The sequence below is a fragment of the Castanea sativa genome, chromosome 6 (assembly GCF_040712315.1).
Source record: "Castanea sativa cultivar Marrone di Chiusa Pesio chromosome 6, ASM4071231v1".
In the NCBI taxonomy this organism is placed as follows: Eukaryota; Viridiplantae; Streptophyta; class Magnoliopsida; order Fagales; family Fagaceae; genus Castanea; species Castanea sativa.
Genome location: NC_134018.1, coordinates 36,424,334 through 36,443,832, shown reverse-complemented (window position 1 = coordinate 36,443,832; position 19,499 = coordinate 36,424,334). Strand labels below are relative to the sequence as shown.

Below are 19,499 nucleotides of genomic sequence, written 5' to 3'. Positions count from 1 at the left end.
TACCATTATTCAATATACTAGCATTATGAAGCTTTAACGAATGTTTTAATCAATATATTGTTTTGTTCTTCCATTTTTATGTTTCCTACATATGAATGTTGAATACTATATTTAATTCCATGCACAAAAGTTTAGTATGTTTTCTACATCATTTAATGACTAACATTATTAGAATAATTGTACAGTTAATTGTTCCCAAATTCTTAAAGTAACTATAATGATGCACTTTTGGCAAAGCAAGCATGGAGATTATTACACAATAAAAACTCCCTATTTTATAGAGTTTTCAAAGCGAGGTTCTTTCCCCATTGCTCCATCTTGGAAGCCCAATACTCAAACACTGGTTCCTATGCATGGAGGAGTATACTAAATGGTCGGGATTTGTTACTAAAAGGCGTACGATGGAGGGTTGGTAGTGGAGAGAAAATAAGCGTATGGAATGATGCATGGCTGCCCTCCTTAACTCAGCCTAGGATTTGCTCACAGGTTGTACAAGGCTTTGAAGATATGAGGGTATCAGACCTCATTGATCAAACCACGCATAAGTGGGATAGAAACCTCTTGCAAGGATTATTTATACCAAACGAGGCAAAGCTTATTGCAAGCATTCCCATCTGTTTGAACAAGGTGGAGGATGAAGTGGTCTGGCCGTTTACTCCCTCCGGTTGCTACACTGTGAAGTCAGGTTCAAACCTCTTAGCCACAATGCATTGTAGAACCCAACAGTCCAGCCATAATACCAATAATAATGGATTGTGGAAAATGATATGGGGCCTCTCTGTACCAAGCAAGGTACGCAACTTCCTCTGGAGGGCTTGCCAGAATGCCATTCCTACCAAAAACAATCTAAGAAGGAGACACATACTGACTGAAGATACATGTGAATTATGTAAGGTGGAGGTGGAGGATACATATCATGCGTTATGGGGGTGCAATAAGCTTGCACAGATATGGGACTCTGTTCCTTCCCTCGAATTCAGGCGAGCAAAAACATTCCCATCAGTCCGAGAAGTGCTCACTTTCACGCATGAGGAACAGAAGAATGTAGAGCTGATGGCTATGGTCATGTGGACCATTTGGCATCGTCGAAACCAGGTACGAACCTCATCAAAAGATTACCCACTGTCACATGTACTCCATGCCGCTTCTGAAGCTCTAGTCACATTCCACCAAGCTGCCTCTGACGCCCCAAAACAGATCCACCATAGTCACCCAACCTCCGTCAGGTGGTCTCCTCCTCCGTTAAGAATGATCAAGGTGAATTTCGATGGTGCGTTATTCACAGATATAGGGAAAGCTGGAATAGGGGTTATTATTCGAGACAGCAATGGGCAAGCAATTGCATCAATGTCTGAACAAGCTTGTCTCCCTTTCTCCCCAGACATAGCCGAAGCAATGGCTGCAGCTAGAGCAATATCCTTCGCACAAGACCTCGGCTACACTTCTTTCATTTTGGAAGGCGATTCAGCAAATATAATAACCACCCTGAGTTCAAAAGAGACGTCACTATCCACCTATGGTCACATTCTCAGTTCAGCAAAGGCCACAATAGGAGTAGATAGTTGCATTTCCTTCTCTCATGTCCGTCGCTCGGGCAATAATGTAGCACACAACCTAGCTAAACATGCTAGACATGTTAGAGGTTTCTCAGTGTGGACGGAGGATGTTCCTCCACACTTGACTTCTGTAATTCTAGCTGACCACGGCTAATTTTATTAATAAAGTCCAGAGGTCTTCCTTCTAAAAAAAAAACTATAATTCTACTAACTATAATTCCCAATTTCATAATAAGTTAGACAACTATAAGCTCATGTAACCTTAAAAGCAACCTATTTTTTCTTTTTCTTTTATATTATTTAAAGAGGGACAAAAGCAATGTTGCCTTACAATAAGATAACCCTAAAGCCTCTCACGCTAAGGTTCAAAATCTAAAATCATCATCTACCCACTCAATGACTTGACCCACCCAAGAAACCCGATGGAATTAACCGCCATCCATTGAAGACCTGATTTGATCAACCTCTCTGATCATCAGAAGGTTGAAATATGCTCCACCTGATCAGGTCGGATTGGATGTGAGTTGAGCCCAAACCTGATCCGTCCTAGAAACATGGACAACCTAGCCCATAAATATATATATATATATATATATATATATATATATATATATATATTTTTTTTTTTTTTTTAAAGAAAGAAAAATTCTAAAATCGTCAAACTGTTCAACTACAATTAAGGTGTGTTTGTTTGGAGGTGAAATAGGATGGATGGAAAATTTTGGAGAGAAAATGGGAAGAAAAACTTTTTTGGAGTGTGGTTGGTTGGGTCGGGAGGAAGGAAAATAAATGATGGGGCCCAAGTGTTTTTTCCAAAGGCCTACCAAAAAGTTTTCTCTCCAAAATGGAGAGCAAACTAAAATGAGAAAATGAGGCTGCTTAATGGATAAAAATGCTCATGTGCAATGTTAAGAGTGGAAATTCTGGAATGGAAGAGAGAAAATGGATTTGGAAAAGAAAGATTAGTTACTTCGAGGGTAACCACCTCCTTCGCAAGGGAAGAACTTAAAGAAAGGAAGAAGAGGAACTTAGAGAGAAATAGAAAGAGCAGGTTGGTTAATTCTTCGGATAATTCCTCATTCAACATCACAAATCTGCTCTCATACAATTCAATCCCATTTCCCCCCAAAACTTCCCAATCAATGCAACTAACTAACTGAGTACATCAACTACTAACTGACTAACAGAATTCAACTAAATAACTTAATACAACTCAACACAGCCACTACTCAATTAACAATGTTAATCATAAAGTGTTTATCAAATTGCTAGTTTCCTAACATTACTCCCCCTATTAGAACATCTTGCCCACAAGATGAGGAAACTACTGCTGAAGAAGGAACAACTCCTCCTAAGTAGCATCTTCAAGTGAACCTCCTTGCCATTGTATAAGAAGCTAAGTAATAGTTCTCCACCTGAGCTGATGAGACCTGGTTTGAAGCACAACAACTGGTTCAAGAGTGAGAATGCCTTGAGAATTGACAGAAGGCAGCATAGGAATGGAAATGTTGTGATTGCACAACTTAGATTTTAAGCAAGACACATGGAATATAAGGTGAATGGCAGACTCAGCTGGGAGATCCAACCTGTAAGCTACCTCACCAATCCTCTCCAAGATCTTGCAAGGACCAAAAAATCAAGGGGAAAACTTGTTAGAACCCCTATATGTAGTAGATTGTTGTTTATAATATTGCAACCTTAGGTAAACCCAATCTCCAACATTAAAAACCCTCTCAATGTAGGTCGCTTTGCTACTTCATCCTAGCTTGAGCAACCACTAGATTTTGCTTAAGCAAGGTAAGAATCTGCTGTCAAAAATTCAGAATAGAGTCCACTGCAGCCACCTGAGTGGTACCAGGGACATAGTCAACTAATTGAGGAGGACTAAAACCATACAGTGCTTCATATGGAGTTATCTTTGTGGCAGTATGATAGTTAGTGTTGAACCAATACTTAGCTAAATACAACCACTTAGCCCATTTAGTAGGCCTATCACTAGAGAAGGACCTTAAGTAATGCTCTAAGCTTTTGTTCACTACCTCAGTTTGCCCTTTTGATTGAGGGTGATAGGTAGAGGACATAGCAAGCTGAACACCTTGGAGTTTGAATAACTCAACCCAAAACTTAGCAGTAAACACTGGATCTCTATCAGACACAATGGAAGTAGGCATTCCATGTAACTTGAGGACATGTTGAGCAAATAAAGGAGCACCTGTAGCAACATAATAGGGATAAGACAACCCCATGAAATGAACTTATTTGGTTAACCTATGCACCACTACCATAATCACATCCATTCTTTGTGACATAGGTAAACCCGCCACAAAATCCATGCTTACTGCAGACCAAGGCTTATCAGATATGGGCAAATGTTGTAGTAATCCTGCAAGATGACAAGTTTCATGTTTCATTTGTTGACAAACCCTACACTCCCTTATATGCTTCTTCAAATCCACCCTCATACCAACCCAATAAAAGTATTTTTTTTTAATCTATGAAAAGACTTATAGAAATCCTAAATGGCCTCCCAAGGGATTGTCATGAACCTGTTGAAGGACTTTAGGCTTCAAACCACAAGAAGGACTCAGATATACCCTACCCTTGTACAAAATCAACCCATTATGCAAAGAAAAGAATTTGGGGCCATTAGAACCATCTTGTAACTGCTAGAATAATAACTGCACAACTAGATCAGATTGATAACTAGCTTTGAGTTCATCAATCCAAGTGGGACAAGGAAAAGAGATCAAACATAATGAAAAAGAAGTGATTGGTCTGCCAATGAATTGGTCAACAGAAGCAGATTCTGGCCTTCTGGACAAAGCATCAGTAACTCTATTCTCACACCTTTGCTTATATTCTACCACAAACAAGTAACCCAAAAGCTTAGTTAACCACTTTTGTTGAGCAGGTGTAGCAATTCTCTGCTCTAAAATGTACTTTAAACTTTGTGGATTAGTCTTGATGATGAAAGGTCTTCCCAAAAGATAAGGCCTACATTTATGCACAGCAGTGACCCAAGCTAGCAACTCCTCATAAGTTGACAGTTGTAAATCTTTTCCTTCGAGCAATTGACTATGAAAAGCAATAGGCCTTTGATTCTACATCAAGACAGCCCCTAAATCCAAGCCTGAAGCATCACATTCAATAGTAAAAAGGTGATTGAAATCAGGTAGTGCCAACATAGGAGGTTAGCTAACGATAACCTTAAGTTGTTGGAAGGTAGCTTCAGCCTGATCAAACCAAACAAAAGAGTTGTTCTTCAAGAGTGCAGTGAGTGGAACAGCTATTTGGCCATAATGCTAAATAAACTTTATATAGTAACTTGTTAAGCCTGAAAACCCCTTCAAAGCTTTGATAGATGTAGGAGAAGGCTATGACATCATGGCATCAATCTTCCTAGGATCAATACTCACACTCTGGCCAAAATGATGTGACCAAGGTATTCCACATCTAGACAACCAAATGCACACTTACTTCTCTTAGCATACAAGTGATGGTTCAACAGCAGCCCCAACACAGTTTTGAGATGTTGGAGATGTAGCTCCAAGGTTGGACTGAAGATAAGTATATCATCAAAGAAAACCAGCACAAACTTCCTCAAATAAGGTCTGAATACATCATTCATTAAGGACTGAAAGGTTGATGGAGCATTGGTCAACCCAAAGGGCATAACCAAGAACTCATAGTGTCCATAATGTGTCCTGAAAGCAATCTTATAGATATCCACATTTCTCATACGAATATGGTGATAACCAGACCTTAAATCCAGCTTAGAAAAGATTGTAAAACCATCTAGCTCATCTAGTAATTCATCGACCACTAGTATAGGAAACTTATCCTTGATTGTAACCTGATTCAAAACCTTATAGTCAATGCACATCCTCTAAGAGCCATCAGCTTTCCTCACCAACAATACTAGAGAAGATAATGGACTCTAACTAGGTCTAATAGAACTAACTTCTAACAACTCAGTGACTATCTTCTCAATCTCAGTTTTTTGGAAATGAGGATACCTATAAGGCATTTGAAAAATAGGGGCAATACCTTCTTTCAAAAGAATCTGATGTTCATGACCTCTACAAGGAGGTAAACCAGTAGGTGTGGAAAATACTGAGGCGAATTCAGTCAAAAGGTGCTCAATTGCAAAGTCACAAGGCTTAGGAGAGGTAGTAACAAACCCTAAGTACACAATATGCAACAAAATGCCCTTCCTCATAGGTTTTTTAAAGAATTGCTTCCCTTCTTGTAAAGTGAGATCAGTAGGGTGTAGTCCTACTAATGTTACTGTGGTCTCAAATTTCTGGAACTTCATAGACATGGCCATAAAATCCCATTGAATTACACCAAGGGTTCTAAGCTATTGAGTGCCTAAAACCAACTCATAGTCTCCTAAGGGCAAAACATTCAAATCTACTGTAAATACATGCCTTGCATAGTAACTCTAACATTTGCACATACACCTTAAGTCTGAATTGTAGCACCATTAGCCACTTTTACTTCAAATGTTAAGTACAATCGAATGATAGTTGTAAAACAGACAACATTGTAGCATCCAAGAAGTTGTGGGTGCTACAAGTGTTAATTAGAATAGTAATCCAATGACCATTAATTTTATCCCTTACTTTCATGGTACCAGGTGAAGGACTAAACAACAAGGCATACAAAGTGATTTCATCTACACCCTTTTCACCTCTTTCACCCATTCTAGACTCAGTTTCATGGATTTCATGTTGAGGAAGAATAGCTTTAGTTTCATCCAGTTCTACAAGTTGGACATTAGAACTAGGACTATGGAAAGGATATAAACCTTCTAACAAGAAAAAGTTTAGCAGACTTACATTGAAGACTAGGTTGAAACTTGTCATCATATTTAAAGCATAGACCTTTTTCTTCTTCTTTCCTCCATCTAAGCAGGAGACAACCTTTGCAAAGGAAACTTAAACCTTGAATCCAACGTGGTTTCAGGTTTTGGGCCCAAGATGGAAGGTTTGGAATACTCAAATGAAAAGGACCTCTAATTCTTTCGAACTACTAATCAAAAATTCCTCTTGGATTTTGGCTAACCCAAAAGCATCATTAAGATTCTTTGGATTAAACATCTTCACAAGGAACTGAATCTCATCTTTCGACCCACTAAGAAAACAACTCAGCTTATGAACATTAGACAAACCCTTGAGTCTGTTGGATAAGGCTTCAAATTGCCCTTTGTATGCCACTACACTGGTCATTTGTCTTGATTTGGTTAATGCTTCCATAGGATCTTCATAAGCAGTTGTTCCAAATCTTGTCAATAATGCTTCAACAAATCCCTCCCAATTACTTAATAGCCCTGTTTCTTCACAATCTTGGAACCAGATCAATGCATCACCATTTATATGAAAGGAAGCCATTAAAAGCTTCTCATTGAATAGAGTATGATAGAAATTGAAATACTAATTTACCTTGTATACCCAAGATGCAAGATCTTCTCCCTTGGACCGAGGAAAATCTAGCCTCACACTCTTCGATAGATTCGAAAGAGGCAGAGTAACAGCTCGAGACATTAGGGATTTTGGAGATGGGGGCTGTTGTTTGTTTTCCACTACTTCAGTGAGCTTTCGCAAAGCAATACTAATGGTATTCAATTACTGAGAGTTAGCATTCAATTGCTGGGTGTTGGCATTCAATTGATGTGTAATTTCTTGTAATGAATGAGCATGGTGGTCCGTGGTGGTTCTAAGGGTGGCAATTGATTCATTGATGTAGGAAGAGGAGTAGGTTTCAGCCATGGTTATAGGAAGGAGGGCTCTAATACCAATTGTTAAGAGTGTGGAAATTTTGGAATGGAAGAGAGAGAATGGATTTGGAAAAGAAAGATTAGTTACTTCGAGGGTAACCAAATCCTTAGTAAGGGAAGAACTTAAAGAAAGGAAGAAGAGGAACTTAAAGAGAAATAGGAAGACCAGGCTAGTTAATTCTCCAGAAAATTCCTTATTCAACATCACAAATCTCCTCTTAACAATTCAATCTCATTTCCCACCAAAACTACCCAATCAATGCAACTAACTTACTAAGTACATCAACTACCAACTGACTAGTAGAATTCAACTAAGTAACTGAATACAACTCAGCACAACCACTACTCAATTAACAATGCTAATCATACAATATTTATCAAATAGCTAGTTTCCTAACATGTAGTTGCACATGGGGCTTCATCCATACATTGCTCTTCTCTACCTTTGTTTTTTTGGTTTGTTTTTTCCTTCTTCTTGGATGTTGTCTTTTTTTTTATTTACTAGGCAGGTGTACATTGCCCATATTCTTCTTCTTTTTTTCTTTTTTCTTTTTTTTTTTTGCTTTCTTTTGTTTTTTGTTTTTTTTTAGTTTTTGTTTAGATGTGATTTTTTAAAACATGATTTTTATTTTTAGGTGATTGCTTTTTTTTGTTTATCACTTTTTTGGTTATTTTTTAATTAAGGTATATAAGTAAATTTATATAAACTCACTTTTTCCATCCTTCAACTTTTCCATTCCCAACCAAACAAAGGAAGAAAATTAAAATCTTTTCTATCCTCTTACTTTTCCATCCTTTCACTATTTTCTATTCTCCTACTTTTTCATCCCTCCAACCAAACGGAATCTAGATTATTTTTGCCAACTTATTTTATTATTCAGTTTGTTTTTGCTACTATTTATAAGTCTCAATGCACTTTTTGGTACTATTCAAGGGTCCTATTATATTATTTCAGCTAACTTTTACCTTTATCTATAATATTTTTAACAAAACATTTCAGTTTCAACAAAATAAACAGATCTCAAATATACTGCTGTGAAAAGACAAAAAGAACCCCAGAGGTGAGAAATCTTGAAGTCTGCCACGTAGTGCAAAATCTTTTCAACGTGTAGCGAGCTCATGCTCTGATCAGCTCAGCTTCTCAACCCCGATGACTATGTCGCGGTTCTAAGAAGTCAATCACCCAACTTAGCTCCTCCAACTCTTCACCTCCCTCTCTCTCTCTCTCTCTCTCTCTCTCTCTCTCCTCGTAACGGAGCCACTGACACTGAGTTTTTGAAGACCGAATTGGAGAAAATGGCGGACCGTTTCTTCCCAAACGTAATGCCAGACTTCGTAGCAGAAGCAACAGCTGAAACCCAAGACGAAGAAGGAAAAGAGCCAGTAGTTGTCACCCAAGATTCTCTCATGAAGCTCCTCTCCATGCCTTACTCCTCTCTCTCTCAACGTTTCAAACGCGCCGCTTTGGACCTCAAAGAAACCGTATCCATCTCTTCACTCACTACTTTCTTTGTCTGTATGTGTGCATGTACGAGTTTACTTACTCCTATGCCTACCAACTGTTTGTGGATTTATTTCAGATAAAGTTGGAGACGTGGGGTATGACTGGGCAACAAGTTCAAGACTTTACGCTGTATTGTGGGACTCTTGGGACGGCTTTTTTCCTCTTCAGAGCTTACCTGCTCACTACCAACAACAATGATCTTGCTCTCTCCTCTCAGATTGTTAAGGCTTGTGACACCGCTTCTTTCAATTCAAGGTACTCTCCTCACTTACTCTCTTGCTTTGTATGCACCTAATATCTGTAAGGCTACGGGCACAACTTTTTTCATAACAAATTTCACTTTGCTAAAGTGGTTAGCTGCGAGTAGTACGTGGACACAATTTACACTCATGGAATTACTATTTTTTCTCCGCCACTCATAGTCAAACACTTATTATTATGGCTTTTTTGGGTGATAGCATTCTCACCTGAGTTTGGGTGCTTTGTGTGATGCATTGATGGTAGGGATGTGACTTTTCTATGCGGGCGAGCTGGTGTATGTGCTCTTGGGGCTGTGTTGGCAAAGCATGCCAGTGATGAACAGTTGCTAAATTACTATTTAGTTCAATTTAGAGAGGTATTCTAATGGCATTTGTTAAATAACAGTTGCATTAATTGGTTGCTCAGAACTTGTTTGTCGGTGTTAACTCATGGTTTGACTTATGAGTATAGATTAAGCTTCCCAGAAATCTTCCTGATGAGTTGTTATATGGGAGAGTTGGATACTTATGGGCATGTTTGTTCATAAACAAACATATGGGCGCAGGGACGATTCCTTCTACCTACACTGTAAGACTTGCATAATGAGTTACTAAACGATCTTGGATATTGTTATTTGTTTCATAGAAGTGGCACTGATATTCTGGTAAACATGTGTGTAGTGTTCAGTTGTGAATGAAATCATCAAGAATGGAAGAGAATTGGCTAAGAGTGGAAGATGCCCATTAATGTTTGAATGGTATGGAGAAAAGTATTGGGGTGCAGCACATGGATTGGCAGGGATAATGCATGTTTTGATGGACATGGATTTGAAACCAGATGAGGTCGAGGATGTCAAGGGCACTCTTAGGTACATGATCAACAATAGATTCCCCAGTGGGAACTACCCCACAAGTGAAGAGGATAAAAAGAGAGATGTTCTTGTGCATTGGTGTCATGGAGCTCCAGGAGTTGCTCTCACACTCGTCAAAGCAGCTAGGGTAAGATCTCTTTGATGGGCAGTTCTTTTCTTTTTGTGCAAACCATTTGTAATTTTGTTTCCCTGTATCCTTGACTGTCAAAGTGCCATGTGTGATTACAGTCGTTGGCGCAATTCATTGAACAACTTAAGGAAGTTCTCGCAGTGCTGTTTCATAAGCTTTGCTTTCACTTTCCATAATCATAGGTTGGGTATCTTCAATAATATAATACCTAAAGCTTTTCTAACTCTTTTTCTTGAACCTTTAAGTAGGTAAGTAATTATATGTTTGTTAACCCCTGCAAAAAGAGGAAAGAGAAAAAGGGGGGGGGGGGGTTGGGAGTTGGTCTGATTGGCTAAGAATCCATGGAGGAACGACTTCCATTTCCGACTAGAATTATTTCCAGTGGCCTGATAATGCATAAAATGTGTTTCATTAACTTACAATAACTTTATAATTGGTCATTTTTCCTCTAAAGTTCTCCTTAAGACAGTCCTGAGTAGAATGTGTTGAAATTTCTTTTCTGTTGAGACTTAAAAATAATAAAGAAGAACCATTTTGTGTTGCATTAATCATGTGGTGACATGGGAAAAGGCGTATATCTTTTTTTTGGATAAGTTAATTAGAAATGCCGAGGGCATGCAGCCCAAGTATGTCAGTTATATTCAAGGGAAGACTACTGTTGTAGTTAATTAAGAAAATGTGTACTGTTGTACTTCTCTTAGTTAGTGAAACTAAATTCTCAGTCTCTTTACCATATATATATATATATATATATATATATATATATATATATATATATATATTTTTTTTTTTTTTTTTTTTTTTTTTCTTTTCTCAGATCTTTTTTCTTGATTGCATGTTTTGAATAAATACTGTGTCAAATGCGCAGGTTTTTGGAGATAAGGAATTTCTGGAAGCAGCTGCAGATGCAGCAGAGGTAGTGTGGAACCGTGGACTGCTCAAGCGAGTCGGGATTTGCCATGGCATTAGTGGGAATGCATATGTTTTCCTCTCACTTTACCAACTTACAGGAAATGTGGAGTTCTTATACAGAGCCAAAGCTTTTGCTTGCTTTCTACTTGATAGAGCTCACAAGCTCATATCAGAGGGAGAGATGCATGGAGGTGATAACCCCTACTCATTGTTCGAAGGGATGGGAGGTATGGCTTATCTTTTTCTTGACATGATCGATCCCTCTCAGGGTAAGTTTCCGGCTTATGATCTCTGAAAATATTTTTACAATGGAAGGTTGGAAGGTAGGTCTTATGTATAAAAATTTATTGTGCTTAGAGTAGCTCACATTGTGTAATGTATTTGAGAATTTGCTGGCTTTCTGTTCCTATTTTGTCATTTCCAACTGGGAATCTGATGATAAATTTTCTTCTTCAAACAAGCTGATTTTGAGTTTTGTATGGGATAAGATGACTGGACGATTGACTTGACCAAACAATTATCAATATCTTACCATGTTAGTTTACACTACTCTAAGCTTAATGTAGCGATTGCCAATGGGCTTATAGTCTGATTAGCCCCTACCCCATCCCCTAATCTCATGTCATGGGTTCAACCTGCCTACCCCCATCCCTTACCCAAAAAGAAAAAAGAAAAAAGCAATTCTCCTTTTCAGTGGGACTAGAATGAATGAATTCCATTTTAACAATTTCGATAATGGTTCATGGACTGGCTTGGCGCACCAGTATCAGTGGGACTAACTGGATTGAATGAATTCCATTTTAACGATTTTGATAATGATTCATGGTCTGGTTTGGCCCACCAGAATCAGTGGGACAAACTTGATTGAATGAATTCCATAAGCAGGAGTATATTAATCTGACCGAGATTGACACCGAATGACCAAAATGCAAGAAATCCAACTCCATATGTATTTAAAACCATTTGGAATATCTTTTAAGCTAAAGCACATGGAGACGACAAAGTTGCACAAGAAAGATTTAGTCCTCGCTGCCCATAAATACAATATTTTCTAGCATAGATTTTATTCTTACACCTGGGGTACTCATATAGCACCATCCTCAGGCACTATGTTTTCCGAGGAAGGTGATGATGAACTCATTCACCTGATCTGGAAGTTGCTCTTGGACAAAATGGCTCCCTTCAGGCATGAATATGATATCTAAGTCTGGTACAACATGCTTCATGGCTCCACTCCTTATGTAGTCCTCGATCCCTGGAAATTTCCGTACATAATCCTTCTCCCCCATAATCAGCAGCGTTGGAGCTTTGACTAACGGCTCAGTTATTCCACAATCCACATTTAAAGTCCTGCCCAATGGACCAACCAGTCAAATGTATAGTTACCTCAAGGAATGTCATACTTTGGAAGATCTTATTGGTTTCATCAAAACTTTATAGAGTTAGGTGATCTGTTTTCCTAGGAAAATTATACAATATTCTTCTAGCTCCATAGCAATGCTCTCTACTCTCACATGAATGTTTAATTCTATCATAAATTTAATTAGTGAGACCTATTATTATATGAGAGGAAGAAACATTAGTTTCTTAATACTGAATAAGTATTCATTTTTTAGGTGCATGTTGGCATTTTACTACAAAAAATAAGCCTCGTACCCTTGGACTAAAATTAATTTGAACTATTTGGTTGTGGTCATGCCTTACCTTACTTCACCCAATTTGACTATTTACATTAACGGGAATCACTATAAGGCCAATTAGAGAATTCCTAATTCATTTTTCTTTACCCAGTATTTGGTTCTTAAATCATAAAGGGTTGGATGGTGTTAAAGCCAATTTCAAAGGTAAAAAAGAAGCTTTCACATTTCTTCCAGCAAGTTGGGGGAACTTTTGTGTACCTGTATGGAACCTGCAATGCAAAACGGAATCCAGACTTCTCATATAAGGAAGCATAGACTGAGAGATCTTCCTCGGAGAACCATGGTGGAAGAGGAGCAGAAGGGTCAAACAAGTCCATGATTTCCTGATCCTCGGCCGCAACTGGGACCTCACTTCCTGAGAAGAGAGTGTAGATGTTCCTTACCACTGCTTTCGCATCAAACCGGCCAAAGTCAGCTTCTGCTCTCCCTGGCTCCTACATAATATCCAGTAGTAATACTATTAACATATAAATTGAACATTACAGTGCTTGGGGAAATAAGAAAGTAGGAAAAATGCTATCAAGTAAATGACTATGTTTCATGTTTGTGTCAAAAATCAAAATCTATATTACCTGCCACCTACTTATGTAGAAGCCTTGAGGAAGTTGTTGATTTCGGACAGCAGAAGGACCAGGTAACATGAAAGGAATACCAAGTGTTACAACGCCTGACACCCTTTCTGGATGGACCGCTGCTACCATGTATGCTGGGAAAGCTCCAAAGTCCTTGCCAATAAGAAAAGCCTGGCACCGAGAATATCCATGTTGATGTTGTGGGAAATTCGGAATGCATTTTTATGATCACTTTTTAATGATTCAAACTTAACTAGTTGATAAGTATGGTCAATGGTATCAATGTAACCCAAATAGCATTCCATTCCTGATGGTGCCAAGAGACCATGGGTTTGATCCCACTCTACTATAGTGTGTTTGTTTTACCATGTCATGGCAAACAATAACAATGTATGGAAATGCCACAAACAGTATTCTTTATTTTCTTTTTTTTCACATTAATTTAAATGAATCTTTCTAGTTGACAAATAAAATATTAAATTACCAATTCTCCCAAAAACATAAGCTATTGAGAAATGATAAATTTAATTATTTAATTATATAATTCTTATTCTCCTCCTCCACACGTGAGCTCAAACTACCTTTTAATAGATGAGACCCAACACAAGATTTTATATGGAAAGTAGAGTGAGGGAAATATGGATCGAAGGTTGAGGGAAAGTGGAAGAGGTTAATGAAATTGTTAGCTAGAATATATGTAGAATATTGTACTTTGTGAAGTTGGGAACTATCTCTTCTTATTTCACTTATATAAGGTTGTTGATGTAGGAGTAAAAATCATTTATCTCACTTTAAATGTTTTAATTTAGAGAAGTGTTACATCCACAATATTTTTACAATAAATTATGTGATAGTTGTTATTGGTTCTAATTTGAACTCACAATTTAAATTACTTTTTTATCCACCCATAACAACCTATAGCAACTTGTCACTTAAAATTTATTGTGAAAATATTGAGCACATAGCATTTTTCTTTACTTTATGCTCCACCAATTATAATTTATAAATTTTTTCCTTTACAAAGTAATCAAAGTTTTTAAAAAAAAATTAAGAATGTAATAACATATTATGTTAATGGGGTAAGGCTTAGGTCCAATCCAGGCAGCTTAATACATTTGAGGGCATAAGCAAAAACTGAAATTGAGGCATTTTATATATTTAAATATAAATTTTTTTTTAAAATTAAATATTACTAAAACTCTATTATCTTGTTTTAGATGCATAATTACTATTAATTAATATGAACCACATATATATATATATATATATATATTTTAGAAAGTTTATAGATAAAAAATTTGACAATACTTTTTACACTTGTTGATGTACCAGATTAATAGTAGTAAGTAAAACAGTGATATTAATGGTAGAGTTAGATAAAAACTAGTAAAAAATTGCCAACTTAACTTGTGAAAAATGTTGTGAATTTTTTTATGTATTGATTTTTTTTTAAGTGCTACATTCACAATATTTTCACAACAAATTCTAAGTGTTAAGTTGTTACTAATTCTAATTTAAACCTATCATAAAATTATTTTTTTGTCATTAATAATAACCTGTAACAATTTGTCGATTAGGATTTATTGTGAAAGTGTTGTGAAAAATAACATTTTTTTCATTTTTGATAAAAAAATGATTTTATTTTTTAGCTAATATTTGGGTTTAATTTTTTTTATTTTTTAAGAATCTATTTGGGCTTAACTTAATATTATTATATTAAAAAAAAATAACTCTATTAGTTAAAATTTGGAAACCTTTTTTCTAGGCTTTAAGCTGGCATTCAGGCCAGTCTCCATGGACCTATCCCAAGTGCATGTTATGAAGAATGAAGTGAAATAATAAATGATTCTCAAAAAAAAAAAAAAAAAAAAGTGGAATAATAAATAAATATTAATAAAAAGGAGGATTTTTATTGTTCGAGGTAGTATATGGATGCAAAATACTTTTTTTTTTCATTTCACATAAACTTATAGTATTTTTTAGGTAAAATAGACGAAGAATATTCTTTTCTAATCCTATCTAGCTGTCTTTTTAAGTCTAACCTAACCGTCAGAAATTATATATTATGTAAAATGCATATAAAATATCCTGTTATTGTCAAACTATCTTATTTATAGTCTCACCAGTCATATCTACATTGTTCCAATTGGGACAAATCATTAGTCACGTTCTTAAAACTAATGGTAACCCATCAAAGTTTAAAGTCCACCATGTGGAGCCAATTCAATTAGTGGGTGTGGTACAATAGTAGGTGATCAGATATGACAATTTGGCTGGCTAGTTTGTGTTTTGTTGATTATAATAATTTTAGAAAACATTTAGGCAGTTGGGTATGAACGATTAAACAATAATTTTTAATTTTTTTTAAAAAATACGTTGGTAAAAAGAGCTGTAAAAATACTGGTAATATCATTTAAAAACAAAAAAAATGATTGAAAAAGATCGTGAGAATATGTGTAATATGATTAATGTGAAAACATGTTATCCAAACATGCCTTACATTTCTAGGATACTCCAATTTATAATATGTTTACAGTTAAGACCCCCCAAAAAGAAAATGCTCTGATTTCAGGGTACTGGATCAAATTGGAAGGATTGTGGACTTGGGTATTTGCCTAGAAACGACCATATGTCTTGCCAACCAAAAAGAGTATCTGAAAGTTGGGCAACTGGGGGGGGATATCTCATATCTGTTTGAACCAGGGCTAGATTAGAAGTAAAAATGTTAAGCTTTGAAGAAGTCTTCGAAATTGAGCAATAGTAAGAGAGTGAGATGCGAAAGAGTGAAAGACAGGTGAGAAACGGAGAGATGGAAACGAGATTGCTGTTGAAATGGCAATTTAACAAAGTATGAATGGGGTTGATCACCTACCCACTAGAGCTGAGAGACCAAAACTAAAACCTTTATCACTTTGATTAACAAAGAAATCTTGCATTTTGGGTCATACATTCAAGCTGTATGTATATCTAAAGGGGAAGAAAATTGAGTGGCAAGTACTACCTTATTGATGCCCAGAGAGTCAAGAAGGCCGACAACATCATCAACAAGGTCATTGAAATTTGCTTTCTCTGGCTCCGGTGGCTGATCAGACAGTCCATAGCCCCTGAAATCAAAGGCTATTGCTCGGTACCCAGCATTTGCAACAGCAATCATTTGGTACCTCCATGTATACCATATTTCAGGAAATCCATGCAGGAACACCACTACCTTATCACCTGCTCAAACATTCATGATTAGAGAAAGTAGAAAATCAAATTTTGGAAGGATAAAAAGGAAAAATTAAAAACCTATGGAGTTAGGAAATAAAAGAACATTTTGGTATCAGATTCCTATGTCATATATACCACTTCCAATCTGGGCGACATGAAGCTTTAGTCCTCTTACTTCTACATGGCTGTGCTGGATCTTTTCCATTTTGGAGAGAGGTGAGAAACAAGGGAGAGGTGATAATGGCTAATGAGAAAGTTAATTGTACTGACTATATAAAAAGAGCTGAAAGGATAAGGAGTAGTGGTTATAGTTTATTCAAGTTTTGGACAAGTGTTTGTTTCATACAGGAGCTTTGATTTGTGTTTCATACAGGAGCTTTGATTTGCTCAATTTGGTGAGCTGGTTTTTTTTTTTTTTAATTTATCAGGTACGACGAATTCTTAAAATATTTATATGCTTTTTTTTAGAAGTTTTTTATACAAATAAAACAAATTGTCATAAATCATAATTATTGAGGTGTTGGTTCGTTATTTATTAGCCATATAAAAAGGGCCGAGAGGTTAAAGAATAGAGTTTTTGGTTTAGGCAAGCTTTGGACTCCTGCTAATGCTACTAAAAAACACATTTTTTAATACTTATTCTGGGGCTTGGGTTTGATCAATTTGGTGAGCTAATTTCTTTTTTCTCTTTTTCAAGTCCTTTAGTTTGTTTTTGTTTTTGTTTTTGTTTTTTTAATAGGTAAGACTTAGGTATAGTACTTAGGTGTTGTTCTTTAAATTCGGCTCTTAAAATTCTATTATATGAATTTCTTTTCATGGAATAAAAACGTATTTTTTTGAATAAAGTAGCTACATAGTTGAATTTTAAAAGGAGAATCTAAGGAACAACACATAAGATACCGTGTCTAAATTTTGCCAATTTTTAATATTTATATGTCTATTTTGGTTTAGGATTTTTTTTATATGGATACAACAAATTGTCACAATTTTTGAGGTGTCAAATTTTTATCTATTTTTATTTCTAATAACAATAGAAAAAGAACCAAGAGGCTAAGATAGTATTTTTGATTTAGTCAAGTTTTGGACTCAAACTTTTGCTACTAAAAAAACACATTGTTTCATACTTATTGGGGGCTTTGGTTTGGTCAATTTGGTAAGTTGGCTTTTTTTTTTTTTTAAGTACATTAGTTTGTTTTTTATTTTTTAAAGATATTTATAGAACAAATTTTAGCTATAGAATTTGTTGTAACATAAAGTTACAACCTTACTCAATAAAATAAATATAATTACATAATTTGAAAATCTAATCGTTGAATTATATGTTCTTTACCATCTTAATATACATGTTAAATTTTGTGTCAATTAGATATTATTTATTATAAGATCTATAAACTTATATTTTATGCATATTTTTAAACTACAAAAACTTGCAATTTAAACAATTTATTGATAACATAGCTATTGATATTTAATTTTATAGAAATTTTGCAAGTATGAAGAATATAAGACCATGTAATCCAATTAATATAAAGATAGAGAAAGTTGTAGTCTTAAGTTACAACCAATTTATAGTTAAACTTTATCATATTTATATGCTTATTTTGGTTTCAAAGTTTTTTTATATAGATACAACAAATTGTCACAATTGTTGAATCCAACAATAATTAGGGTAGAGATATAAAAAATTAAAATTTTAGTTTCCCTAAAAAGTAAAAACTAAGGTTGTTAGTAATAGGTAAGACTATAAGAAAAATCCTTACATGGCTGAACTGGCCAAAAAATGGGAAAAATGTTTAGAGATTTTTTTTAGTTAACTTAAAAAAGAGAGATCAGTATTTTATAAAAGTTTTACAAATTTATTTAGCATTTTTTTTCTTCTAATTTTGAAATGACTACTTAAATATAAATTGTTATTGCAATACTAAGATTCCTGTAGAAGAAACAATGTTCAACTATGGCGAATGAAAATTAGTGATTCATAGTGAATCTTTTATGGCTAACCTAATAATAGAAAATTTAAGTGTATTATTTTTCTATATATAAGAAAATTGATATGTATTTATTGTGTACCGAATTGAGTGATTTAGACCTATGAAAAGGTCATGGTTGCTCAGAATATTTTTTTTCTTTTCTTTTGTATGCACATTCTCGCAGGGAGAGAGAGTTTATGATCAGTTTACCAAATCTAAATTCAGAGCTAGCTCTGGATTTTGCATATAATATAAATCTCAATGTTGTTTGGCATACTCTCCATGATTTTTGGTTTGCTCTTCGTGCATTCCATGATGTTTCATATGTTCTTCATAACAAGTTATGAAACAAGCCTCCAAACGAAAAGGTTTAAAACGACTCTTATTGACGCAAGATTTTGTGCACCCCATTGCGACATTCACCAGTGGGTGGTCAAAAGACAACTCGTGCTCATACTTGCAGTCTTCAAGTTTCCGATAAGCACAATCAATAAGGGAAAACAAGTGTTCCCTATAAAATTCATGACAATACTCAAATTTTAGTACAAGGCAATTTATAATTGTTATTTGAACAATTTCGAGTTTAGAGGGATGGCTATGGGTAATTGCAAGATTATTAGTATGCAATGCAACAAGAATAAGGATAACCAACTTTATCATCATCACCATAAATTTTCTCAAAAAATCTCCTAAACATCAATTTTGTTCCGCATTAGAAAGTTTTTCATATTTAAGTTAAATTCAGAATAAAAATTAACGTTTGAACCCTTGTGCCTTATATAAATTAAATTGAATGATTAGACACCTTTATAGTAAATATAATTTAGTATATAAACTAATTTATTCTTAAAAACTTTTTTTTTTCACAAAAGGTGTGATTTAAGAATTGTCAATTTTTGAGGTATAAGAACATTTAAGTTAAGTTACTTTAAGTTTAAGTAATGTCTTTTAGCTAAGGTCTGAAGGTTTCATTATAAATTTTATTTAAATGTGTGATTGTTCACAAAACTCAAGTATACTCAAAAGAGTTCAAAATGTGAACACATGAGGAAGGA

General features: G+C 35.3%; 3 protein-coding genes across 3 annotated transcripts; 1 reads left to right on the top strand and 2 right to left on the bottom strand.

Moving 5' to 3' along the window:
• Positions 1-3,367: 3,367 nt before the first annotated feature.
• LOC142639876 (uncharacterized) lies at positions 3,368-6,949 on the bottom strand. The gene is made up of 6 exons (XM_075814014.1): positions 6,624-6,949; positions 6,182-6,347; positions 5,518-5,865; positions 5,034-5,409; positions 3,874-3,939; positions 3,368-3,768 (listed from the first exon to the last, which is right to left on the bottom strand). Exons 1-6 carry the CDS (start codon positions 6,947-6,949, stop codon positions 3,368-3,370), a joined length of 1,683 nt encoding a protein of 560 aa, XP_075670129.1.
• Positions 6,950-8,407: 1,458 nt separating this feature from the next.
• On the top strand, positions 8,408-11,541 carry LOC142640446 (lanC-like protein GCL2). The gene is made up of 6 exons (XM_075814546.1): positions 8,408-8,817; positions 8,916-9,094; positions 9,344-9,455; positions 9,551-9,667; positions 9,760-10,077; positions 10,949-11,541. Exons 1-6 carry the CDS (start codon positions 8,632-8,634, stop codon positions 11,285-11,287), a joined length of 1,251 nt encoding a protein of 416 aa, XP_075670661.1. The 5' UTR covers positions 8,408-8,631; the 3' UTR covers positions 11,288-11,541.
• Positions 11,542-11,919: 378 nt separating this feature from the next.
• LOC142640447 (epoxide hydrolase 2-like) lies at positions 11,920-16,885 on the bottom strand. Its single transcript, XM_075814547.1, has 5 exons — positions 16,610-16,885; positions 16,266-16,480; positions 13,265-13,435; positions 12,891-13,126; positions 11,920-12,342 (listed from the first exon to the last, which is right to left on the bottom strand). The coding sequence occupies exons 1-5, from the start codon at positions 16,677-16,679 to the stop codon at positions 12,093-12,095; spliced, it is 942 nt and encodes a 313-aa protein (XP_075670662.1). The 5' UTR covers positions 16,680-16,885; the 3' UTR covers positions 11,920-12,092.
• Between the last annotated feature and the right edge of the window lie 2,614 nt (positions 16,886-19,499).